This window comes from Pagrus major, chromosome 1 (genome assembly GCF_040436345.1).
Source record: "Pagrus major chromosome 1, Pma_NU_1.0".
Classification (NCBI taxonomy): domain Eukaryota; kingdom Metazoa; phylum Chordata; class Actinopteri; order Spariformes; family Sparidae; genus Pagrus; species Pagrus major.
The window spans coordinates 35,462,098-35,489,406 of NC_133215.1; the positions used below are offsets into that span (position 1 = coordinate 35,462,098).

The window sequence follows — 27,309 nt, forward strand, 5'->3', positions numbered from 1 at the left end:
TGAGCGCTGTGCTAGTTTTTATATAGATTTATATATTTCAGTTATTATATTCCTAATATACATTGTTGTTGTTGATTGTTGTGATTTTTGTTTGTAATGCCTGCCTGCAAACCAGATTTCCTTAAATGTAAAAATCTATTAGCATACAGTTTTATTGACTGAAGACTTGCATGTGAAAACATCCACATTGGTACTGATCAATGTGAATGTTGATCGAAGTCTCAACGGACACTGATAAACTTCTGTCGACGTCTGATAACTTTTACAACACCACAGTTGTAGAACAAAGTTTTAGTTCAAGTCCATTTATTTTCATTTATTTTATACAGTGTGTGGAAGATGAATAAGTCTCACAGCCTGAGGGAAGCTGCTCCTCACTCTGGTGGTATGGCAGGTGGGTGTTGTCTTTTAGTATCCTCTGGGCTCTGTGCAGACACCTCATTATAATATTAATAATAATAGTAATTACCTACAAAACCGAATACTGCTGCTGCTACAAGCTCAACATAATACTATACCTGCTTTTATTAATAAAAGCTACTTTAATTATTCATGCAGGGTGGATTCTTTCCAAAATGCTTAATGTCTAAATTAGAATCAATCTATCATCATCATCATCTATCTGCTGACACACTGAGCTCATGGATAAACCTGTCCATGTTTTTATTCTATTTGTGCCTACTCTCTATGCAGACAGGAAATCCATTAATTTCGCCAGTTGTGACTCTGCGGTCGTCATTTCTAAAGAAACAGAAAGCAGCGGGGCTCGGCTCCTCCAGCAGAGGATGGAGACAGATATTTTGCCAGTGACACTGGCAGCAGTAGATGGAACATTCCCGTCACATAGGGGTTCCCCTTATATCAGCTGAGCACAGGACCCAACCATTACCCTGCGATATAGGGGGCAACACATGGAAATTTGCCAATTAAAAATATTACACCTAAATATGGCGGCAAACACAGTACTCTGCAAAAACGTTCATGATTCTACGTCGGAGATTCGTTACAGTTTGCTGGTGCCGTTTGAAAACATTTTAGTTCGATCTGATCACCCCCCGCAAACCACGGAACGTGGACAGTTCCTAAAATGGCGGCGGTTACTGTCAGTGTGGAGTGAAACTTTCCTATTTTTATTAAAAAAAATTGTCATTCTGCAACATATTTTGTCGACTGTAGTCGTCTTTTTATTAAAGTAAGCATTATAGGAATACTAAGACGTTCAACACGGATCGTCAGGACCGAGTATAGTCTTTTAGCGCTCCGTGTTTGATCGCCAAATCGTTGGGCTTCCCTCGAAGTTGACGGTGGCTAAGTGCCTGACATTGCGATCATACTGACTGTTGTTGTCATCGGATTGCTCAACGCGGAACCGTCAGGTGAGATTGGATGTCAGCCTAATAGCTAGCTAGCTTGCCGGCCAAAGTGCGTCGAAAGCAACTCGGCAGCTTTTCGTTCAGCTGGATTCCGTCAGGGCAGGTCGGAGATCCTGAGGACGTGTCACGTCACCTGTCAGTTGAAATAAATAGGTGGTGTTGGATGTCACCGCCAGTCAGTGTCGAGCTGAATTTGGTTTGCTAGCATCGTGTAAGTACCAGTTTATTTCCACCTGCTTACTTGCTCCACTGGCACTAGTGTTCGTCTGAACAGCTCGTTCTGTTTTGTGGCCTACAGTTACTTACATCCATAATTTGGCTTTAATATGCTAGCTAGCTATTAGCCAGCTGTACACAAAACATTACATTTTTAATGTGTTACTTTCACTTATTCTGATTAAAAATGGCCACATTAGTCATATACTGTACTACGGACATGGTAGTTTTTATTTGGAAAGAGAGTGGCTCCAGATGACATGGCTTGTTTTGTCTTGAGTTGTTGACAATGGCTTGATCAGTCGGTGACTAATAATTATCTACTTAAAGCTAGTAACATTATAAATACCCTAGTTAGGCCGCTGACTGTCCACTTTCTGTTTCCAAACATTGTTTTTAACTCTTCTTCCTGGTTCCTTTATGACGGACAGCCATCCTGGCAAATCAAATGGAGAAGCTCCAGGACCTGAGCCAATCAGAGCTACAGGAGCTCCTGGACAACCCAGAGAGGGTGGATTCTATGGCTCTGGAGTCTGACGAGGTAAAAATGATGCTTCACTTTCCACTTGGGTTCGACTTTTTCCAGAGAAAAAGCTAAGATGAAAGTGTTTTGTGAGAAGCTACGGATTTGACTGTAAAGTCTTTAAACCTTACAGGGTGTTTGGTTGGGTGAGCCTCAGATTTTGGTGGTTGTGTATTTTGCTGCTGAACCAAGAGGTCGGCTGAACTTTATTTCACTTTCATTTGATTTGCATCAAAGCATGCAACTGGAAAAAGCTGCTGCTTTCACCGAGCAGGCAAATTTGCATTCAAGTAATCGGCTGAACAAGCACCAGCTGTGATGTGAATACAAGCTTGTGTTTGGAAAAGCACTAACTAAAGAGTTACTGATCTCTCACAGCGAAGAACCTGGTTCAGGGTCAGTATCTGTTGAAACACTACAGTTCCATTATACAAAGACTGCATTTAATTCTGGTCCTGCAAAACAAAAACAATGTACAGTGAGTTTACACATAATGATATAAAGATATGATTGTTTTTGTTTTTGTTTTGCAGGTAAACCAATCAGAACTAATTGCAGTCTGCCATGATATACATGTTCTTTACAAGTGGATGTAAACTTTTGACTGCTACTATATAATCATATATAATTAAATGAATAATAAAAATACTTGTAAATGATCCTGTTGATACTTTTCACATGAATCAGCTAAGCTTCTAAAAATAATTTTCTGAAAACTGTTTAAACTAATAATAATTAGGGAGTGAGGCAGCATGAATCCCAGATCTGTGCCTTTTAATTTTGGCTCACTAGAAGTCGTTAACATCCTAGTTAATAGATAAATAGCTGCCTGGTGAATAAAAAATGCATATAAGAATATACAGGTGGAGGGCACTTGATTTGGCTCTGATTGATGGTGAGAGACAGTGCCAAAACAGTACACTGGACACAGGGAAACAGAGATCTGTGTGGATAAATGAGAACCTCAGAAAGATGAGAATTCACAGGGAGTACCACCAGTTGGTCCAGGAGCTTTGTCTGGTTGATGGTCAGTTCAGGGCTTATTAATATACCAAAAGCAACATTATGTCATTTCCTTTACCTTCAAATATCAGCTTCAGAATCATATTGATGGTACAGTGTCTTGTAACAGGGTGAATGGTGTCTCTGTCACTTGTTTCTGCTCTATGTAACTTCAGTGAGATGGTAGGATCACAGCGTTACATACATGTTTACTTCGGCATGCAAGTTTAATGGTTTTAATGGTTTTAGCTTTCCATGTAATTTACACACTAAAAACGTGAAAGAAAGCTGCTGCTTACCACTGATTTTACTTGCAACTTTGACTTTGCCTCGTTGATTCCTGTTTTGCACATGTAAATTCCCACGCCACAAATCAGTGTGAAGGACAGCACTGATTGATTGTTATTGATTGATTCTCAATCTTTAAAAATATTTAACTTCCACAGAAAATAGTTTTTGTTTTCCTTTCTTGCAAATGGCCTCAGTGTCCACATCTAAGCTCAGTTTGTTGTCACTCTTTAGTATCAGAGTACATAGTTCTCCACACTTTCCACTGCTTGCACTGGTGATCACAACTTATCATTGCTCAGAGTAATTTAAACTACTTATGCAACTTCTGTCCAAAACACTGAAAGTGCAACTAGTATTGTTTTGTGTAAACAATTAATAAATGATCCAAGTAGAAATAGAAGGTTTACAGTAATTGTGCAAACAAGCTTATGTTTCAAAGCTACTGTGTCTTCATCAGAGTCAGAGTCAGTAGAAGCCAATTTAAAAAGATTACCAGGTGCTCTATGTTTTAGGACTGAATCAGATATAAAGTACAAAAAAATGTAGTTCTAAAGTCATTGATCAGTTTCAATCTAATCAACTAGCAAGAACAGGAGAGGTGAGTGACTACAGGTTGTGACTGATAGTCCACAGCTGTGGAAACAGTCATAACAGCCCACAGTAGCTCATTAACAGCTGGCTGATATTATTACTGGACATTACAGTAATCCAGTAGAGGACTGGCTACAGACATACAAAGCATTATAAAGAAGACAGTACTCTCTATCAGCAGCTCTATTGTTGAATAGCTTCAGATTGGTCAGCTCTGTGGAGGTGAATAAGGAGCCAGGGCTTTAACTTCTCTCTCAGCTTTCTTTTTTGATTGTTTATACAACTATTTCTGTCTGTTTTCATGTGAACAACAGAGTGCAACACTATGAATGTCTTCCAGAAGTGAATGCCTGAAAATGTGCATCGTTATCTCCATATTTATATGATATCACTACTCCCCCTCTCTATGATGACTGGATATTCACCCTGTCTTCTAGTGTGGATGTTCAGAACATGCACCTCAATACATAAAAGGGATGTGAATTTAACATGTTGGTCTCATGTCTGACCAAGGACTAGAGCAGTTGCAAGTTACAACAGGGGAGAAATTTATTTTTATTATCAGTTAGATTATTATGATAATTAGATGTGTAAAATGTTCATTGCCATTTCCAAGGTTCAGAGTCTCGCTGTTGTGCAGCTGCAGTCTTGCTCAGCGTGTCCATCTGCTCTACCTATGATAGGATGCTGATATTACTGCTTTATTCAAGATTTGATTGGCTGTATTGAATTCAGGTCTCCATCTACAGAGACAAATATTCAAACGAATATAAAATGATGTGGCACCATCATGAAACCAAGAAATATACTATATACTACCCACAGGCAAGTGAGTTGTGATTTACAGGGCAGATATGTATTTTATAGCATCCACCATCTGTGATCAATTTTCTTACTTCTATTTAATTTCAGTTGGACTTTTAGGCCTCCACGGCAAAACAAGATTTAAAGTCCATTAGTGATGCAGTCTGTGAGAGTACTGAGAACACTCCTCAGTCTTCATACTATTACTTCCTAACTCACCACTGCTGTGACACTGCTCCCTCTGTACACTGGGGGCCAAATGTCAACAAGCATTATCACTGTGTCTGTAACATCCTGTCATGTCTGAATGAAGCTGTGAGGAACATTATGTAACAAGACACCTACTGTACGTATGAGTGACCAGAAGTCATCACTCTAACATATAGTTGAAGTCAGCATACGTAATTCGATGTTGAAAAGAGCTGTAGAAAAGCTTACCCCTGTTGATTGGGCTAATACTGTACACTGAAATGAGGTTGGAAGCACCTTTTACATCTTTTCTAAAAAACAATTTCTGATGTGAAATCATGCTCCAGTGGTTCAGAAGTGCTTCACCATGCCCTCCACCCACTAGGACTGGGTGTCATTTGAAATTTGTTGATACTAGTATCAATATGATAGCCAAGGTTTTTTACCAGTACTAAACATGCTAGAAATACATAGTTCCTGTACCTTACTTTGAGAAATATAGTTTTCTACAAACTCTTCTTTTTCATTGAGAAGAAGCCATTTTATATTAAATAGCAACAGGAAGTGTACAAGAGCAGAATTCTCTACATTCACAATTTAGTGCAACATTGCTACATTTTACAAACTGCACATCTGTTAACTTCACCTTTCACTGTGCAACAGCATATACTGTTTCTTTTTTGTGGTGTTTTAAGCATTTTTGTTAATCACCTTACTAGCGAGGTTAGCGGGTTAGGGCTAGCCAGTCAGCTAGCCCAACTGGCTGCTAAAATAAAGAAAAGCACCATCAGGTTTATAAGCCATATTGTTGGAGCTTTGCTGGCTGCCTTTTCCAGACAGCGCACATGAGTCACTTTAGTTTTTGGCAGCTCTTGCAAGCACCGAGAGTAAAAATGAGCCATAGCAACTTAATGTTATGTTAACATCACAAAATGTTATCTGAGACACTGAGGTGATTATCAGAATGATCAGAAACACTCTATAGTAAAACAAACAGTAAATATTATTTACAATATGTACAAAGGTAACTGTAAAAGTACCTAGGAAAAAAAGCTTTGTGGTCACTAGAGTTGGACGTGAATGTAGCATTACTGTAGAGTTGACAGGAAGTAAATTACACTACATTGTGCAGGTAGAGAATTCTGATTTAAATGAGGAGCTATCTGATCAGAGAACATGTAAACAAGATGATGAATCTCACCAGATTCCAGCTTTCAGCACTTGACATTTTGGAGTGATAGGAAGCCCTACACCCCACAGAACGATTTCTGCACTGCAAAAAATAAAATACTAATTTCACTAACTTCGGCATTTAGTGTCCTCCAAACATTCTCTAAAATGTAAAGCCGTGGTGCCATAGTCAGATGTCTGTCTTTTCCCCTTTCAGATCCAGAACATTCAGCTGGAGAGGGAGATGGCACTGGCATCAAATCGCAGCCTGGCTGAGCAAAACCTGGACATGAAGCCTCGTCTGGAGTCACAGAAGGAGGTGCTGGTGGAGAGATATTCTCAGCTAGAGGCTGTGAGAGAAACCTACAGACGACACTGCTCCCTAAGAGGTAGGACTGTGGGAAGAACAAAGGGTAAGGGATGGAGACTTCTAACACTTTCAAACAGTGACTCATGAGCTGTGATTGTGTCAGACTGTCAAGCAGCTTGGAGCGCACCTGGGAAATGTCAAGAAAAGTAATTAAGTGTTTACAAGTTTTTCTAGCAATGCCAGAAAGACTGGAAAGCCCAATCCCATTTTACCCCTTGCCCCAACCACTTAGCCCAATCCCTCCATTTAGGGCGTTCACGCCCAGGGGTAGGGTGTCCCGATTCTTGTTGGGATAGAGGGGTAAGTGTTAACAGTGAGAAGTGTTCGGGCTGCATGGCGCTCCAAACAGAGGTTTTACAGAGGCACACTTCAAAATGAGGATTATGAGAACTCTCTGTTGTTTTAATGTATTATGGTCCTTGTCTTTATAACTAGCACAAAATGCGAAGCTAAATAGCTAGCTATCTAACATTATATTGTAATTACTAATTTGTGCATGACATTCCATGTTTATATGTCTCCCAACTGCTTTAGCTGTTATCTCTGCTGTCTGAAGCCTCCTACAGCATTCAGTCCTCTCACAGACACTCTGAACTGACCACAGACACTCTGAACTGACCACAGACACTCTGAACTGACCACAGACACTCTGAACTGATCACAGACACTCAACTGTGTGATTAAAAATAGAAGGGAAATGTTTTTGTGGAGCTTTATGGCTAAATTCTATCATATGTAATTCTTCATCATGATATTGTGTATTTATTGTAATACGGTTAATTACATTGTTTATGGATAGACAGGAAGCTCTGATTTTGGTTAACTTGGCAAATTAAATACATGACAATAACAGGTCTTTCATCAATTTGATAGATTATCCAATATTGCCATGGAGCTGTAATTAAATTTGAAGACATCACTTTGAGCTCTGATAACTTGTGATGGACATGTGCCATTGTTTGAAGTCACAACGGAGAAGATTAATGTGGTAATGTAAAGCTATTTCCCAGATGATATGAATATGAAATATTCATTAGTAGCAGCTAGCATCACAGATGGGTGTGGCCATAAGTGCGCTTTGTTGTAACTGTAACCCAACAGTAATGTCACAGTACTGTACAATGACTAGAGATGTTCCGATACCATTTTTTCCTTCCTGATACCGATACCTGGGCTTTGGGTATTAGCCGATACTGATTACCGATCCCACTGTGCAGTCCTGGCTGCACTGAACAGCATAAACTCCATTACTCTGTTTATGCCTGGGTGATTTGTCCTTAGGATGGACAAGTTTCTGCCTCAGTGTGTTGGTGGGTTTGAAGTGAACCAGGATATGATGTTTATTGAAGATCCTCCTGAGTGTCTCAGATGTTCCAGCGACATAAGGAATGATGATGTTGTTAAGTTTTCTCGTCTCCTCTCTGTCTGCTCTGGATCTTTTAGAGGTTATGATAAAGGTCCAGTTTGGGTCACCACAGGTTTTAGTGCTCCCCTGATGTGCTTCTGTTCCTTCTCCTTCCTCTCTGTCTTTGTGAGCACGGTCTCAGCCCGATGGTTTAAGGTTCTGATGACCCCCAGCTTGTGCTCCAGTGGGTGATGAGAGTCAAACAGCAAGTACTGATCTGTGTGTGTAGGTTCTCTGTACAGCTCAATGTTGAGGCTTCTGTCTTCTTCAGTGTGTACTGCACAGTCCAACAAGGGCAGACTGTCTCCTCCAACATCTTCCAGTGTACTTGATGTTATCGTGTGTGTTTTTTTACTTCTTGGCACGCCTGCTGGACTTCATACTGGGAGCGTGGCTAAATCCTCGATTCCACCTTTGATTTCGAAGGTCGAGATCATGATGTCATTTCGATCGATATCCGACTCACAATCGAGATCGTGACACCCCTAGCTGTATATACTACTCACCCTGTATGGATGTGATATGATTGCTATCATTGTTGTGTGGCCTGGCTCAGGTAAAATCTTGCAGAGAATGATTGTCATACAACATTCTTTTATTATATATTTTGACTGTCAGCCATAACCGAAAAAAAATAAATAAATAAATCTAGCAAGAAATAACAATTCCTTCAAAAACTGTTAAAGTGTAGCCACTTTTTCAGTGGAACATTTTTAAAACAGTAGTGCAACAGCAACTGAAATGAATCTAGGAATAATTAATTCCAATAAAACTTACTCAGGGAACTCGTTTGCTCGCAGCACCGCACTTTGAAGGCCAAATGTTGACGGCGATACTGTGTCCACCCTGTGTGCACACTCAGCAAAGACATGGGGCACATGGAGGTCCAGGTCAGTAGGAAAGCTGATTGCCTGCACGTCTTTCAGCCTACATGCAACGTGTTTCCTCACTGTCTCATAAAGTTTGGGGAGAGCAGTTTTGCCGTGCTGGTTCACGTGATGTGTCTTCAAACGCTTTATGAGTTTGCTGCTGTTGAAATTGGCAACAGTCATGCCACCCCTCCAAATTCAGCCTTGCATACTGAACATGTCGCTGTGGTAATGGTGGGGTAATCCAGAGTCAAATATTGCCAAATAGCTGACATTTTGCTAGCTCTGTCCGACTCGTGCAGTATACTTCTTTCGTCGATCAGAACAACTCTAACAATGACCACATGCTATATCACCATTGCAAGGAGAGAACTTGAGACACAACAGGACAACATGAACAACTTCTGCTATACCTGTGTCCAATACTACAACGTTGAGAGAATTAAGCTTGTTTTCCATCCTGTGCAGAGACATTTGTGACTATTGAACCTAAATATTCAGCTCTGATGAAAAACAGTGTGTCTAAAAAAAGCATTAGCAAAAGTTAGGAACTTTGCTGTATTGAAGGAGGTCAGGGAGCATCAGTGGCAGCGCTACCTTGACGGACAGATGATGGCAGGGTTTAGGTGGAGGGTGCTGTATAAGTTCCCTCTGCCTAAGAGGTCAGGGGTTCTGCAGTGGAGGGTGTTACATGGGGCCCTGGCAACAAATGTGTTTCGGTCTAAGGTGGATCATAATGTGGGGAGGGCTGTGTGTTCTGTAACATGCCTGAGTCTGTACATCATGTGTTTGTTGAATGTCACTGTTTGCTGTCTTTACTGTCTCTACTCTCTGCTGTCTGTGGGAGGATGGGAGTGGTGTTCTCTGGGGGGCTTGTTTTCTGCTCGGACCCAGCACAGAGATCTCCTAACAAAATTCTTCTGTTCTGCCAGGTTAAACTGACTACTTGACTCACGAGGCGTAAAGGGTTGCAGGGTTTAGGGCTGGTGGACCCTGAGTTACTGTTTAAGGGGCTTGTCTCTGCTCGTCTTCGGTCAGAGTTTGAGTATTATTCTTTTGTTAACGACCCTGATGTGTTTCAGAAGGTGTAGTATGTAGACAGGGCTGTTCGTAGCTTGAGGGAGACTGACCTGGGGCCTCATGTATCAATGTTGCGTACGCACAAAAACGTGGCGTACGTCATTTTCCACGCCAACGGTCAGATGTATCAAAAGTGAAATGACCGTGGAAATGTGCGGTGCCCCACGCCAGCTTCATGGCTGGCGTACGCACGTTTCTACAGCTATTGTTCCTTTGGCGACACGTTGAGGTGATGCTGGGAAACTGTTAATTATGTGAAAACAATTAGTCCTCAGAGTAATGTGCACATCAGAGACACATTAATGGACAATTAACACACACGTGTTTGCAATCATATGGATGGATATAAAAGCATGCGCAAAGTGATGAAAAAATGGCATTAACAATGGCAGCCTTGGCCTTGTTAGAAGACATCGCAAATGGTAATGTCAGACGTGAGAGGGTGTTTAGAGAACGGGAAGATCTGTTGGCAAATGACGACAACTGGCTCATGAGTCGTTTTAGGTTGCCGAGGCCAGTGTTACTGGAGCTGAATTGGGATCCTAAGAATGTCATCCAGGTACATCAAATTCCCATACAATGCTGTTGAACAGGCCAACATAAAAGCGCAATTTGCAGCAAGAGCCGGTGTCGGTAATGTAATCGGAACTATAGACTGCACACGTCGCTATAAAAGCGCCATCACAGAATGAATTTGTTTTTGTCAACAGGAAACATTTTCATTCAATTAATGTTCAAATAATATGTGATGCGCAAATGCAGCTCACCAACATCGTGGCAAGGTGGCCTGGTTCAACGCCTGACTCGTTCATTCTTACCAATAGCATGGTTGGTAACAGGCTGGAGGCTGGCACGGTGCGCGATGGGTGATTAAATAATGTTCCGTTTAATTGCGCCCCGAATGTAAACCAGCACAATGCCCATCTGGGCACGTGCATTCAAATATATGCATTTGTTTTTCCCTGGTGAAAATGGAGCGGCAGAGCTGTCTAACAAGCCCTTTATTGTCTCCTTGTGTTCAGTATTTGTGTCAATAAATGCGTGCGTAAAGTTGGAAATGTCACACTGCAGTAGCCACGGCGCACTTCTGCAGTCATTAATATAAGTGCGATCAGTCTTGTCAATCCTTGTAATGAAGTTGTTTTGTCCTTCTGTTTGTTTCCCACTAACGGTAACATATATTATTATTATTATTATTATTATTATTATTATTATTATATTATTTATTTTTTTCCAGTGAGTGTGCGCTCCTCCGACAACACAGCGTTCACTGCCTCACACACAAGCTCCCACTCACATTTCTTTTTTTGGTGTTTATCCCTGACGAGAGGCTACCAAATGATACAGATCTTCGTGTCTCGACTTCATTTAATAGCGTTTCGAGCTCAGACTCGGTGAAGTTGCGCTTCTTCCCTTTACTCATGGTGTAAATCTGATGGTGCAGAGAGGGGAATCCCCGGTGCAGGCCCTATTTAAATTAATTTGCATATTTAAAAGGGGGCGTGGACAGGGAGGGGTTTAGCACTTCTACATGTGCGCTCAATTCCACGTTGATTGGGATGTACAAAGGAAAAGTGCTTGGATCCATGCGTACGCACACTTTGATACATCTGATTTTTTTTGTGCGTACGACAGTTTCTGGATTCTAGCGTACGCCATGTTTCAGTAGGAAATCCACGCAAGTCTTAGTACATGAGGCCCCTGGGGCCTCATGTACTAAGACTTGCGTGGATTATTATAATAATAATAATATTATAATAATAATAATAATAATCAACGTGGAATTGAGCGCACATGTAGAAGTGCTAAACCCCTCCCTGTCCACGCCCCCTTTTAAATATGTAAATTAATTTAAATAGGGCCTGCACCGGGGATTCCCCTCTCTGCACCATCAGATTTACACCATGAGTAAAGGGAAGAAGCGCAACTTCACCGAGTCTGAGCTCGAAACGCTATTAAATGAAGTCGAGACACGAAGATCTGTATCATTTGGTAGCCTCTCGTCAGGGATAAACACCAAAAAAAGAAATGTGAGTGGGAGCTTGTGTGTGAGGCAGTGAACGCTGTGGGGTCGGAGCAGCGCACACTCACTGGAAAAAAAAAAATAATATAATAATAATAATAATAATAATAATAATATATGCTACCGTTAGTGGGAAACAAACAGAAGGACAAACCAACTTCATTACAAGGATTGACAAGACTGATCGCACTTATATTAATGACTGCAGAAGTGCGCCGTGGCTACTGCAGTGTGACATTTCCAACTTTACGCACGCGTTTATTGACACAAATACTGAACACAAGGAGACAATAAAGGGCTTGTTAGACAGCTCTGCCGCTCTATTTTCACCAGGGAAAAACAAATGCATATATTTGAATGCACGTGCCGAAATGGGCATTGTGCTGGTTTACATTCGGGGCGCAATTAAACGGAACATTATTTAATCACCCATCGCGCACCGTGCCAGCCTCCAGCCTGTTACCAACCATGCTATCGGTAAGAATGAACGAGTCATGCGTTGAACCAGGCCACCTTGCCACGATGTTGGTGAGCTGCATTTGCGCATCACATATTATTTGAACATTAATTGAATGAAAATGTTTCCTGTTGACAAAAACAAATTCATCCTGTGATGGCGCTTTTATAGCAACATGTGTGCAGTCAATAGCTCCGATTACATTACGGACACCGGCTCTTGCTGCAAATTGCACTTTTATGTTGGCCTGTTCAACAGCATTGTATGGGAATTTGATGTACCTGGATGACATTCTTACGATCCCATTTCAGCTCCAGTAACAGTGGCCTCGGCAACCTAAAACGACTCATGAGCCAGTTGTCGTCATTTGCCAACAGATCTTCCCGTTCTCTAAACACCCTCTCACGTCTGACATTACCATTTGCGATGTCTTCTAACAAGGCCAAGGCTGCCATTGTTAAGCCATTTTTTCATCACTTTGCGCATGCTTTTATATCCATCCATATGATTGCAAACACGTGTGTGTTAATTGTCCATTAATGTGTCTCTGATGTGCACATTACTCTGAGGACTAATTGTTTTCACATAATTAACAGTTTCCCAGCATCACCTCAACGTGTCGCCAAAGGAACAATAGCTGTAGAAACGTGCGTACGCCAGCCATGAAGCTGGCGTGGGGCACCGCACATTTCCACGGTCATTTCACTTTTGATACATCTGACCGTTGGCGTGGAAAATGACGTACGCCACGTTTTTGTGCGTACGCAACATTGATACATGAGGCCCCTGGTCATTTGTCTATGAGGGGGTTCTGTAACGGAGGATTTTATCTTGTGTGCATGCATGCGGTGTGTGTGTGTAGGGGGGGTGTACAGTGTCCTGTATAGTGCTGTGATGAGTACATAGACATGTTTTAATAAAGTTGGTTAAAAGTCAAAGTCTCTCTCTGTCTCTCTTTCTCTCTCTCTCTCTCCTCAGATGGGATGGTGGGTCAGGTGTCTCCTGAGGCAATGTTCTCCAGACTACAGACAGAGGGCAGCAAAACGGAGGCAGAGTCAGAGGTCAGAACTCAACTGTTAAAAACACACACACACACACACACACACACACACACACACACACACACACACACACACTCACATTTTGTTTTCATACTTGGCTTAAATGTTCAGTTATAATTTTACAATGTTAAATTAAAAGAGGCCCATTTAAGGACATTAGAATTGCAAACACGTCATGTGTTTGCAATTCTAATGTCCTTAAATGGGCCTCTGTATACTTCACCTCATGGGACACTTCAAGCCATGACCATTTTTGGCTGCTTGTTATGATAATATTTATAGTAATAATAATCTAATAATATAGTTCTGCTCCCTGGCAGTTATGTCAGGTTATGGCTGTTTGACATTTACTTACTGCACATATTTTTATGTAGCCACATAAATAATGTAGAAAAAATCTTAGACACACTGTTGTAAAACTGTTTAAGCTCTGCTTTCTATAGAACTCTTCCTGTCTGAAAGCTCTTTTTATGGTGTAGTATTACTGCCTTGTATAAATGACTTTTCAAGGGGTGTTTTCCTCTTCAGTCACTCTTCTGAAGGGTCGCTGGAGACTACGTCACGATATACAGTATAATTTTTTTGCAGATTCACATGTATGGTCATGTTGTGGTTATCATGGTATGTCAGAGGCTCCCAGTCTCAGAAGCCCAATTTAAGGTCTGAAACATTTCCTGGCCTCAGCTACTTAAAGCAGGCCTTTTTTTGCTATTTGATACATTTGACATTAGAGACAGGAATTTTGAAAAGTTACGAAAGAAGGTTTTAGTCCACAATCACTATATAGATATACTTAATTGTCTCAACGGGGAGGTTAGTTTTATACTCCATTGTGCACTTTCCCTATAAATGAACGCTCAGAGCAACAACACAGGCAATAAGAACACAAAGAATATACAAGTAGTAGTGCAGTCACTGCTATGCTACCAGAGAATCCTAAAGTACAATATGTTGGCACCGATGTTTAATGAACTTATCACATACAGTATGTCGGTATTTGATGACGTGAGAATGACACTCAAAAGTCAACTTTTCAGAATGGCCTTAAAGGTTTGCCAACACAGTGCTGCTTTCATTGGTCACCTAGGCGTAACAATCAAAGACAGGATTTTACCACTCTGGGAAGTTATCAGGGCAACAATTGTTTTATCTTTCATCATGTTGATTACGAGGTGAACAGAAGAAATACAGCATAGATGTTACAAAGTAATCTACCAGTATGACGGTGTGAGACTGGCCCCATGGCTGCAGGTTCTGGGCTTGTCCTTTCACAGGTTTGTAGACCTGCAGCATTGCTTTAAATTCTTTACAAACAGTGACACATGTAAATCAGTGGAACAAACAGAGAAGAAGTTTTTTACACAATTACAAAAATTACGACGTAGGAGTATCGGGCAGTTTTAACCCCGATTAGTCACTTCTGACAATCGGAGGAGAAATCTGGTGTGGGAACCTCGTCTATCCCGAAGGTCAACCCAGATCATCGGTTAATGTGAGGGGTGTATAGATCCTTTCTTAAACCTCCCAAACTGCTCCAGACTCATCAGGGGTCAATAAATATCAAACCTGTTTGATGTTTAGGATTCAAAATCTGGACGACCGCTATTGTCATCACATCACTACTTTCACAACAGCCAATGAGAGAGATATCCTGGAGCAGCTGATGGTGTTGCCAAGCACGTTAAAAACAACCCTAGCTCTTGAGGCTAACGTTAGCTAGCATACTACTGTTGATAGATTATAAAACTGACAGTTAAAGTCTCACCTTTTGTTCTCACTGAAGAATAGACAGATGACCACGTCTCCCCGACAATTTGATCATCCAGACTCATTTCTTTTGCTCTGTCATTTCTCACTGCAAAGTATTAACGTTACTGCACCAGTTGTCTCCGTCTGTTTACTTTTAGCTCCCTCTGGCACAATAATCTTAACAATATCCTGCGGTGTGTGATGTGCCATTATTTTTAAGTCCTGTAGTGTGTGCCGGTTTGAGATTAGAGAGAAGAACATCTGTGAACATTCTCATTATGTCTGTGATGGAACCAGATTTCACAGTCGGATTTCAAAAGTCCTGTAGTGTGAGCCAAGCTTGAGACGCACTTTAGACACAGAGGCAGACAAGCTGGTACAGCGATGCTACGACAAACAGACACTTTTTACAAGGAAACAAACAACTTAAAATATTGCATTTAGAATTTAGAATTTGTTGTTACTCTTTGTGTCCCAGGACACATGTGCGTACACATAACTGAAAGAATGTGGTTACACAGAGCTGTGCACTTGTGATCTGATCACTCAGGATGGATTTTGATACCAGATGTGAACAGCCTGTCAGACACACAGTGTCATTCTTCTGTTTGGAGGGAGATATTTTAAGAACCTTGTTTACAGGGATCTTAGTACTTGAACTTAAATAATCTACTCAACAGTAATCATCACTTTAACCCTTTGTGTGTCTGTCTGCAGGCTCTAGCTGATGAGTTTCTGGAAGGCTCTTTGCCGTTAGACTCCTTCCTCGACCGCTTCCTCTCCCTGCGCTCCCTCGCTCACAAAAGACGGGTGCGGATAGAGAAACTTCAGGAGATCCTGCGACAGAGGAGTGAGTGCAACCCCACCGCCATGACATCATCAGCAGGCATCAACCAGGACCCCGCTGCCACGCCCTCACCATGGAACCAACAGACAACAACAATAACAACGACAAATCAGCAGCAGCCGAACTCCAAACCTCAGTCCTCCAGCTACCAAAGCGCCTCGCAGCCGGCTTCCTCTGCTGCAGGGGGCTCATCTGGCCTCCCCTACAGTCCATACCCTGTCACCCCCCCAAACCCTGCCCCTGCGGCAGCAGCAAGCTCTGGCCCCAACAACCCCCCATCACAATTTCCTCCATACCCAGGTTCCGGCTCACCTTTCACTCCAGCGGGAAGCTTCTCCGGCCCCAGGCCTGCTTTTGGGCCTCCGTCCTCAGCAGCCTGCCCTTACCCAGCTCAGCCCTCCTTCCCTGCCCCACACCCAGGCTCAGCATTCGGCCAGTACACCCCCAGCCAGCCCCAGAGCGGCCCTGCGCCCTACCCGGCCTCCTACAGCTATGGCGGCTACAGTTACCCAGCTGGGCCCTCCTATTCCAATTCTCAGTCGCCAACGGGGAGACCGATGTACAGACCAGGATATGGAGTTCCACAGCCATACTCCTGAAAGCACTACTGCTCCTCTGTCTCAATTCTTCTTCTCAATTCTTCCCTTCTTTGCTCTCACCCTTTTCTTCTCCCTCCCTCCCTGAACTCCAGCCTCCTTACCCTTATTCCCTCTACTCCTCTTGTCTTTTTACCTTTTCTACACTCCCTCTTCCTCCCTCCTATTCTCCCAGATTCAAGAGGTCTCTTGCTTTACTTATCTTTGTTGCACTATTTCTCTCTTTCTCTAATTATCAATCTGTTGATCTCCCAGTATCTCTCCTCTCTCCTTTTCCCTTTCTCTGTCACCCTACAACCCACCAACTCCCCCACACTAGTCTCAGGTTGTTGCGTTGTGTTTAAGTGTTAAAAACCTTGTATCTTCATACACTCACTGTCCCCCATCTCTCCATCACTCCCTCCCTCCTCCTTCTCCATTTCACATGTGTGTGTTGCTATTTGGCAATCAGAAAGTCCTTATAAACACGCAAGTGCACTCCCCCTTATGACAAATACATGAAAAAAACCTGTCTTTGCAACACTACACCAGTGTCCAGTGGCTGTCTGACCAGACTGTCTGATTCACATTACCATTCATGAGCACAGTATGACTGAGAAAACAACGCGTAGTAGAAGGTTTATGTCCTGGGCTAGTTTAAATAACTATCCAATAATTAAATTGGAAAAGTGGATGGCTGTCACAAAATGTGGCTCTCATAATAAGTTTAGTGTAGTTGCAGGGAACCATATTTCCAGCTGTAGCTGCCTGGTCTATCAGCTTTTCCAGAAACCTGCTGACTCCAAACATCAATGTGGCAGGTGGATTTCATTATGCACAGTGGGCAGAAGAACCACCTGTAGGTCCAGAAACCAGTCACCCTTTAGTTTCCTTTACCAAAGAACCTTGTGACAGTGCTTTGTTTTTTCCTTTATAGTTAAACACGGGAAGTAAGCTGCAGCTGTGCTTTCCTTCATTGTAAAGGCCCAGTCAACCCAGAAAGTGGCAAAGCAGAGAAGCTTGGTGACACAGTGAAAACTCGTGTAAAACAATAGTGATGAATCAAGCGTCTTATCTGTTTTCTCTGTACTGGTTTATTCATAGTGGTATTTTGTTCTCAGGATCGTTAATCATTAGCAGGAGACAAACATGTTAGCAGCCGTTGTATAGTCTCTCAATAAGCCTCGTGTCGGCCTGGTGCTGAAACTATACAGAAGCAGCCCCAGCAACAGTTTTGGAAATGACCCAAAGGCTTTTTTTAAACCACACTTTCCTAGACATGCCATGTTTTCCATAGTGCATGACAGCCCTACATGCAAGTCACAGAAATTAATCACGGTTTTATTCAAAAATGAATACAAGCCAAAGTTTACAGCTGCTGAACTAATTGACTTTTTTCCCGTTGGCCACTTGGGGGCAGCAGATAGCTTGTTCTACTGTAACAACATTGACAGAGTATGACCGTGTAAAGCTGATATGCTGATCAAAACAGTTGTTTATTTCCACATCCAGCAGACACAGAGCAACAATAGCATTAATCTGGAGTCATAATCTGGTATGGTTTTCACTCCCAAGAAACATTTTTAAAAACACTAAGGAATTTGGTTGGTAAATCAACACAATGAGTAAAAATGGGCTCTTAGAAGACTCTGCAGCGTTTGGAAATGTTTCACTGTCACTGGTTTTATACATAGGTATCTGATACACTGTCATTAAAAATAATGATTAGAGCAGCTTTAAGACATGGTAGGGTCTTTAACAAACCTTTCTTTCCCAGGTATAGTGAATTCAAATTTAAATGCCTTCCCCAGAGCATGTTTTCATTCCTTAACCCATATAAAGATGGCAACTAGACTTGTACGGAGTTTTCAATTTCAGTAGTTAGCAGTCTCTGCTAGCATATCCTACAATTTTAGTTTTGTGTATGTAGCTTATTCCACAAAAAATACAAACTGCTAGCAAAACAAGGCAGGAAGGGAGTACTGCCAGATGTTTGTGAAGTGTTACAGATCCTGCTGCTGTGGAAGGCAGATGTTTGCTACAACATTCAGATAGCTAGCTTGAGTTGCTAAAGTTAAGGTGGCCCACCTGTCAAACAAATCCAACACCAATTAGACAACAGGACTTGAGTTTTTCAGATTCTATTCACATTTGAAATGCTTGAGTTGAGCTTGTTTTGGGGGACTTGGCATGAATTGGACAATTTCCAGCAAATACCTAGAGCTAGGCAGGTTTTTACAACAAATGCAAATCCCCACTGATAAAGTATGATGTTTTGTGCTTGAAGCAAGTAAAATAAAAAAGTCTTAATGTGGGTTAGAGGTGTTAGCAAAGAAATCTAGATAGTTTGATGGTGATTTGGGGGGAGTTAGGGACACTGTAGTCCTGTAGTATCACCCTTGACCTGAGACAATGATACCTGCTGGAGTCTCTGTCGTTCAGACCAGTTTGAATCCCAACAGAACCAAACATGGTTCCGCTTTTTTGTTCCCACTTTGTCTGTATCCTCCCCACCAACACTCCTCTGTCCTCACCTCCTCTCCACCACCCTCTTCCTCGTCCACTCCACATCTGTTCGTTGAACATGAACTGATGCTTGACAATGATTATCAGAAGATAATAGTTTTATTTCTATAACTTCGCACTATCATCGAAAATACATATGGTCTGTATAGTTTAATTGAGTGAAAATATAAAGGTTGGCGATCAGTTCTGTGTCAATTGAATCAATTCAAATAGAAATTGCAAAGTAGGTAACTGATGAAGGATGATTCATGTTTGGTTGAGAAGGAGATACCAGCGCTCTAAATTTGTGTTACACTTTTGAAGAACTACCAAACTAGAATATCCCATGAAATTGTTACCTTGAAATGTAACATTTCATCATACTTGAGTCTTCAGTCTTCGCATCTCCTCTCAGAGCACTCTATAGCTGATATACAGTGAAATATTCTCCCAGTTCAAAACAGCATCTGTCCAGTGGGCAAATTGGAGGGAATTCTTGGGGTTCTGTAAAAATGTCAGGACGTTTGTCTTTAAACTAAGTGCCAATATTGTCACATGCAGTGTTTCAAAACATGATACTCCTTTCATCAGGGAGCCGAACTGAATCTTGAAGCGATTAAATTGAATCCAAATTGGCGCCAGCCTCTAAAATACTGTACTGCTATTAACACTCCCCAAATACAAAGTAAGGGAATCATTGAAGGGAGCTCAAATTGAGTACTGAATAGTGAGGTCATAATTGAATCTGTCGTTAAGTTCGTCTGAAACATGGAAAAGCAGCAAGGTGATAAAGTTAGAAGGTAGTTGTACTGAAGCAGTTAGTGTTTGTGTGATTGAAGGGAGGGGCTGTGTGCCATATACACAACTACAGAGCAGCAACACGCAACTTTTATCAGCTCTTCCCATCTTTCCATCTTTGCCCCATGACACTGCATGTCAGAAATGGTTTCCCAGAATAATTTGCTTCCTTTCTTATGTCCGAAGGGCCTTTTACCTGCTTGGTTCTTTAATAGAGCTGTGAGTGGTGCCTGAACCTCAGTAAGGTTATTCCCTGCCCTGTCACAGCAGTGTGTCTTTGCAGCCAATCAGTGATCTCATGAAGGCATCTGTTCCGTTACTGTACCCTATACATCTATATGTCTTCAACACCAAGAAGACAACTGTGGGTACCATTGATAAAGGAAATATTTGTAATTTTTCTAAATTATTATTTCTATCCTGAATTTGAGTTTTCTGTCCTCAGCTGTTAGTTATCACCCAGAATCCATAGAAAAATACTAACTGACCTTTTAGACACAGATGTGTCTGTTTTCATTTTCTTCTCTTAAGTTTAAAACCTGCCATTGTTTTGCTGACTGGACTGTGTTATAAAGTTGATCTACCACGCCCACACATTTCAGCAGCATTCCTGGCAGTAATATCTGCTGAGAAATGATGAAACCAAGACCTACAGCTAGTTTATATTAGTTTTTATGTAGCAGAAAGTGTCATGGATCACTGATACACAGGTTGCAATGACAAACGCAGACCTTAACTGCTTTAACATAATGTGTTGTACAGGCCGCGCATAAAGGCTGTGATACACGGGCAAGTGATTGGGTGTAATTGTGACAGGCTGAAGTACCCTCTCCTAGTATGGGAAAAAAAGATTAAATCAAATCAAGAGGTTAGAGAAGAAGAACAGAAGGATGGTAGTTGCTGTCTTACATGAGTGCACTAACGTAGCAGCAGTCCTTTGGTATAAGTCAGGGGTACCACATTCTAGGAAGGCACCCTTTATAAAGCATTATGAGTAGTAACTAAAGGCTTTATGAATGGTTAATAGATAATGGAATAATGCTTCATAGTTTAGTTTATCTATGAAGCCTTGAAAGATAGAATTCATACGTAACAGCACGTATAAACAATTCTCCAGATGGGGTTGCACCAGCTGCTCAAACTAATCATTCATAAAATCATTAAAACTTAAGAAATGTCTTAGCTTGTAAATCGGTTGCGAGGAAACACTGCTAGTACTGTCCAATCAAAAGCTGTCAGCTGTGAAACAGGAAGTCACTCTAAACTCACAGGCTGGTTCCTAATTCCCAGAACTGACCATGCAGGGCCCAACGACATATCAAACTTAACGGTCACTCCTTATTTAATGATTGTGTTACTTACACAAGCAGGCATGCTTCATAGTTAGTATTCCTGCGGTTTAGAATGAATAGGATATTTGTGATTATTCCTACCTCACTAGGTAATATAGTATAACACATAACATTTTTGTAATTTGAGGTATATTACACAGGGCTCTCCCGATAAGAATAAATGCTAGCTGCTGCCACAGTGTGTGGCTATGACTGCTGCAGAGAGAAGGGATGAGAGCGAGACACTCTACACATAGTGCAGGCAGATATTGTCAATGTATCGGGAATTCTTTGGCCATAATAATCGTGGAAAGCAGCCCTAATATTACTTTGTATTAGTAAGTAAGCAAGTGTCAGGTCAGACGTGTCGTCCATATCCTGTTAAATCTTTACTCTTCCATCAGAACGACTCATATGTTAAGATAATGTCACTTTTGTCTGATGGCTAAGCAACAGTAAAACCTGCAGTTAGTGGGTGTATATATTCAGTAACATCTAATCTTTACATGAGAACTAGTTTGTGTGGTAAACCTGTTCTCAATGAATCTTCACTTAAGTTTGCTAAGTTCTTATTAACAGCTGGTGTTTATCGTTCCCCAGCAGCCCCAGACCAGTCGTCTGATCTCTGACCATCTGGACCAAAAACCATACAACCCCAACTTAAGTGACAACATTTATAGTCGAAGACCTGATGGCTTCTTAGCAAGTGACATACTCATGGACATTTCTTAATGGATTAACAGCATTTATAACAGCATTATTACCAAATGAAGGATAAACATAGATCAAAGGGATGTTTTGCAACCTGCCAACCCAAAATGTGTTCTCACTACTATATCATAACTGAGGTATAAACATTAGTACGTTTTTTTTTTTATCCATTAATAAGCCATTAGTTACAATTTATAAAGCCTTTATGAAGGGGTTCTTTATTCACCTACAATACACAACGAACATGATATCTATCAGCAGCTCAGACAGGTTAATTAGACTGTATGACGGTATCATGCATGTGATGGTGCATGCTCCATCTGAACTGACTGCTGCTGCCACAGAGCTCCACACGATGGCACAAGCTAACAGACTGGCGCTGATTGAGTCCGACACATGAGGTGTGACCTGTTGTCAGTCAGTCATGTGGAGTACTTGTATGCTAAGCTGTTTGTCATGTTGACCCCTCAGTCAGGTATTTATCTGCTCACAGGACATGATGTGCATGAAGAGTAAAAAGGCCAAGGAAAGAAGGCCTGTTGATGTCCTGTCATTGCACTACTAACAGTATGGTGCTGACATCTTCTTACTTCTATATCACCTGTGTTTTAGTTCAGTCTTACCGTTTATTCACCACGCCCACACAGACCAGCGTGTGTGTGTGTTTGTGTCTGAGAGAGAGAGAGAGAGAGAGAGAGACAACAAGGAGAATCAGCTTCAGATGAAGATACTGAATTCTCTGAGCATGACGAGCTTTACATATCCAACTTTAAGACATGGATGATTCTAGTGGGTTTGTACTGAGGACTGTAGTGTCCCAGAGAAGACTGACAGTAATAATAGTATTACAGTGTTTTAGAAGAAGCACAAGGGAGATGTTCTAATATAGTCTAGCATTAATATTATCCAGAGGGAAATGACATTCAGATGGATTTATCTGTTCTTCTGATGGTGATGAATTATATGAAGATAATGATGACTGTGGATTGTTAAAGAGCATTTTTTGTTTTCTGTCTCTTTTTGGGGTTGTGAATAATTAAACAGAAGTTGATCTAAATTGAAACACTCTTGAGTCTTCATTTCCAAATGTGCTGTTTGTGTGATAGCATTTAGAAGAACATATACATTTAGGATATTTTGCATTTTGTAGGTTGTCTCAGTTGCAATAAATTTAAAGAAAAAAAGTTTTTTAGTGATAGATATTTGTCCAATGTAGCCCATTCTATTCAAATGACTTGTGTTACAAAGAAAGCCTTTAATCAGTCATTTCCTATCATTTCGTGGTGATCACACATCACATACTGTATACACACCTACACCACACTGCCGTACTCTCACCTACACAGCACGTTCACAGCACAGTCAGACCGTTTCTCGTAAATGATCAAAGTCTAAAAGCAGTCCAGACAAGATTTGATCAGTCATTATATAAACTTATAGAAGGGTCAAACTGCAGCACACAGATCCTGATGTGTTATGTGGAAAATAAGACGTTTGTGAATCTTCCTCTTGCTCACAGCAAATAGAGATCTGGGATGAGATCTGCATTTTCATCATGTACTTACACATACAAGTGAGAAAAAGGCAGGACAGAACTGCTAAACAAATGTTGGTCAGGGTTTTAAATTCATCCACTGGTTCTTGCATACCATGCTGCGAATGGCTCATGCCCATCCTACATTGAAGAAAGGACAAACCATACACCTCAGTCCATCCACTATACTCTGCTACTGCCAATCAGCTCACCTTACTACAAGGGGGGCCCAGGTGACATCATCAGTGACATCAGGACAACAGAAACTTATCACATCTTCTGTGGTGGACTGAAAACTCCTCTGTTGTAGGGAGCGCTCACTGAATCTGTAAAGATATAATCAGGGATTTTAACAACAAGCTCAACTATTTTCTCTTCTTTATATTCCAGTCTTTGTAGATCCATTTCATTTAGCAAGAAAATAGAAATAAACTTTTTTTCTGTGACTGGTTAAAAGTTATGTCTATTCCAAATCTGAATACATCCCTGCACATTGTCAAATAATTGCAGCAACACACACATAAAAACAGGCTGCAAAATAAAATAAAAAATGAGGTGCCATCCTGCTTCACACCGCTAATCAGTCTTTTATGTGTCTCTCGCTTATAATTTAGAGATACAGAATTGAATGCATACAGAGTAGCTTACTGATACAGTAAATTACTAACGCATTGATTATTTTTGCTGGTTTGGTAAAGAATTCCACAAAAAATGGTTTTATAGGTGAGATTTGAAAATCACAGACAGCAGATCAGGTGTTACTGTAATCAGTCACCTTGAGAACATTTATATTTTACTGAGGCAGTGGCTCCCTACATTATGTACATGTGACCCCTTAATAAATTACATATAAACCCCTCATCACAGAATCAGCCTGTCCTTATCATAGATACGTCAAAATGAAAGCAGCTTATTACGACCCATATGTACATTGTTAGACGGCAACATCTTGGGGCTGCAGTAATTATTACAGTGGGTCAGGTAAAGTAGTATAATGAATGCAAAGTCCGCTTAAGGAGGAGGACAGGGATGGATGGTCAGGTTAAACAAGCACAGGACTTCTTTAAGGAGACCGCTTAATGTTCAGTGTGAAACCAGAAGTCACTAGTGAGTCTGGGTAGGTACGTATGTAGCTACGTTAATTCTGTAATGGAAGTTACACAATTAACATAGTGATTTTAACCCAAACAATGTGAGGTCATCTTGGCTGTTATATATTGTATTTTGACCCAGCTATACATGATCAGCAGAATATTTGCCTGTTAACATTTTAGCCTAATTGTTACTGCACATCCATCATTTGCCATTCTAATGCGTTAAAACTCCTGAGAAGAGAGGGACCTGGGTGACTGTCACCAGCGGCAGCTTCCACCTCGTGAGAAAGACTGAGCAGAGTATTGGGGAGGAGGAGGAGGAGGTGAAAGTCTGCGGGGCTTTTGTCGTCTTTACGGCTCCGTAGAGAAGAGGTGGATGATGAGAGAAAACGAGAGTGACGGAGGTGATGGAGTGGAGCGCTGTGTGATGAGTCAGGAGCAGAAGATATTTCCCTCGTAACAGAAGCAGGAGATGATGTGTTTAAGATTCAGAGCAGAAAAATCTCCCTCATTCACTCTTCCTACATAAACAAGCTAGAACACAGTGAGTAGTACATTCTGGAAACATTGCATCAGAAATCTAGACTACAATAGGACTTTTCATTCATTTTAGGTGCACCCAAAGTGGCTGAAATGAAAACAACTCACTAACAGACGTCACCCAGCTGGAGAGGTTTCTGAAGGTTCAGCAGTCCCTGCAATCAGATTTGACTAGATATGATTGAATTAATTAAGTCAAGTATTTTTCTCAACTGGTCATATCATCCACCCACTGATTTTTCTTTATTAACTACAGCACATTAGAAAAAACAGACCAGTCACAGTTGTCGTAATGGGCCTTTGCTCCACAATATTAATAATGTGGACATCACCATTACAGAAGTGAGCAAGAGCAGGAGAAGTGTGAAATGTGTGATGAAGCTTTTGTCATGGACTGCAGTGCTCCTGCCTCTGTGCATGTGAGCACCTCAGTAAGCTTTTTATATAAAAGGTTGAAGATTGAAAACCTTTATTTCAAGAGCACCAGCCTAGCTGTATCTAACTAACATTAATGTTACTATACATTGTATATTAAATACTGTTCACACCGCATACATGTACCCAAATAGCCATACACTGCTTATTCTCACACAAATTCCACTAAAGCCCTCAACCAATACAAGACATCAATGTACCTCAAGACCAAAGAAGACCAAGAGGTCCTGACTGTCATGGACTGTCCTCCACAGTCACCTGACCTCAACCCCATTCAACATTTATGGGGGCAGGTAGACAAACTAAATACTGAGATATTCTGACATTCATGGACGTTTTTCAAAGATTCCACTTTTCACTCAAACTGTTAATCTGATAGTATCATTTATAATGAAAAAGATAATTTCACTAGTGACTAGCATCTCAGACGTTTTGACCCTACTGTATATATATGAAAAAAAAATTAGCTTTATCATATTAATATTTATTTTACAGGGTAAGCACAAAAAACAAATACAGTACATATGTGGAATATACAATACACACAATAACTAAATAAAAGGACTAATTAATAACAACAAATATATATAAGTTTAAATTCTTCAGCTTTTCAAAAATCCAAATCCAATCAGTTTTCATTCATATGGCCCAAAATCACCATCACATTGCCTCAGTGGGCTCTACAATCCTTACAGTGACAGACATCCTCTGACCTTAGACCCTCGATTCGAGTGACCAGTTTTGTCAGATGTTGTTACAGTGTTGTACACTTCACTAATAAATAATGCAATTTTCCTTCATTGTCTCTAATTTAATATTGTAAAATGTTGATTTCTCTGTTGTTGTTGTTGTTGTTGTTGTTGTTTTTCTTCTCAGGGATATTTTTTGTAAGTGGGACAAACTTATGTGCACATTCAGGTTTTGTTTGGAAATATAAGTAAAACACTGTATTATGTTATATGACATATAGAAGGTGCACTTAGTGATTTTTTTCTACATATATTATTAAAGATAATAAGAAAATATTGAAGTATACAACAGTGATGTCTTAATTTTGTAAATGGTAATAACTCATTCAAATAACATTGATCTGGAAATGAATAGCAAAAACAGCACAACTATTGAAAACATATTTTTTAAAACATGACACAATTTAAAATGAGCTTCAGTCATGACAAATATAATCAACCCTTTGAATACACTACCTGTGGTGCTGCATATGTAATATGTAAAACAAAACAAGCTCATCTACCGAGCCCCTCAGCAGCCTGCCGATGCTCCAGTCATTACTCACTCGTTACAAACAATTGTTGGTCACACAGCCTGTCAATTTGGGGGAATGTTTCATGTAGAATATTTCCATCTGAAGAATGGCTTGTCATATGAATGAAGCGCTGGAACACACAAGGTTGTAAAAATCGTCTTATTCCACACAGTCTGACACGTATCACATATCAGATACTATGTTAATCATTGTTGTTGCAGATCTTCACTGATACAAATCAATGATGTTTACACTGAAGAAAATCTCAATGTTTTCATTTGAATATTTTCTTTGATTTTGACAGCGTGGAATAATGTCATTACTCAATTTCAAAGTATGTAACATCTGAAAGGAGAAATGACAGGCTTTCTGTTACAGTTGAATTCACAAGTAATAAAATACACTTGATTCAACAAACCCAGGACCAGAATTAGAATCATAATTAGACTCAGGGGGTTTACTTTCTTTATTTATTTTTTCGGATCCCCATTAGCTGTGTCCT

At 40.8% G+C, this 27,309-nt stretch overlaps 1 protein-coding gene across 2 annotated transcripts; it reads left to right on the plus strand.

Moving 5' to 3' along the window:
* Positions 1–1,077: 1,077 nt before the first annotated feature.
* On the plus strand, positions 1,078–22,995 carry vps37c (VPS37C subunit of ESCRT-I). 2 transcript variants are annotated; one of them, XM_073476714.1, is made up of 5 exons: positions 1,078–1,584; positions 2,021–2,130; positions 6,377–6,548; positions 13,342–13,424; positions 15,891–22,995. In XM_073476714.1, exons 2-5 carry the CDS (start codon positions 2,038–2,040, stop codon positions 16,617–16,619), a joined length of 1,077 nt encoding a protein of 358 aa, XP_073332815.1. In that variant the 5' UTR covers positions 1,078–1,584; positions 2,021–2,037; the 3' UTR covers positions 16,620–22,995. The 2 variants fall into 2 exon arrangements, with proteins under 2 accessions (XP_073332815.1, XP_073332822.1); XM_073476721.1 differs by having other exon boundaries at positions 1,120–1,376.
* The last annotated feature ends 4,314 nt before the right edge of the window (positions 22,996–27,309 follow it).

Coding starts and splice junctions, on each gene's coding strand:
- vps37c (XM_073476714.1), top strand. CDS start 2,038: ATGGAGAAGCTCCAGGACCTGAGCCAATCAGAGCTACAGGAGCTCCTG. Junction 6,549..13,341: donor ACGACACTGCTCCCTAAGAG/GTAGGACTGTGG, acceptor CTCTCTCCTCAG/ATGGGATGGTGGGTCAGGTG. Junction 13,425..15,890: donor AAACGGAGGCAGAGTCAGAG/GTCAGAACTCAA, acceptor GTCTGTCTGCAG/GCTCTAGCTGATGAGTTTCT.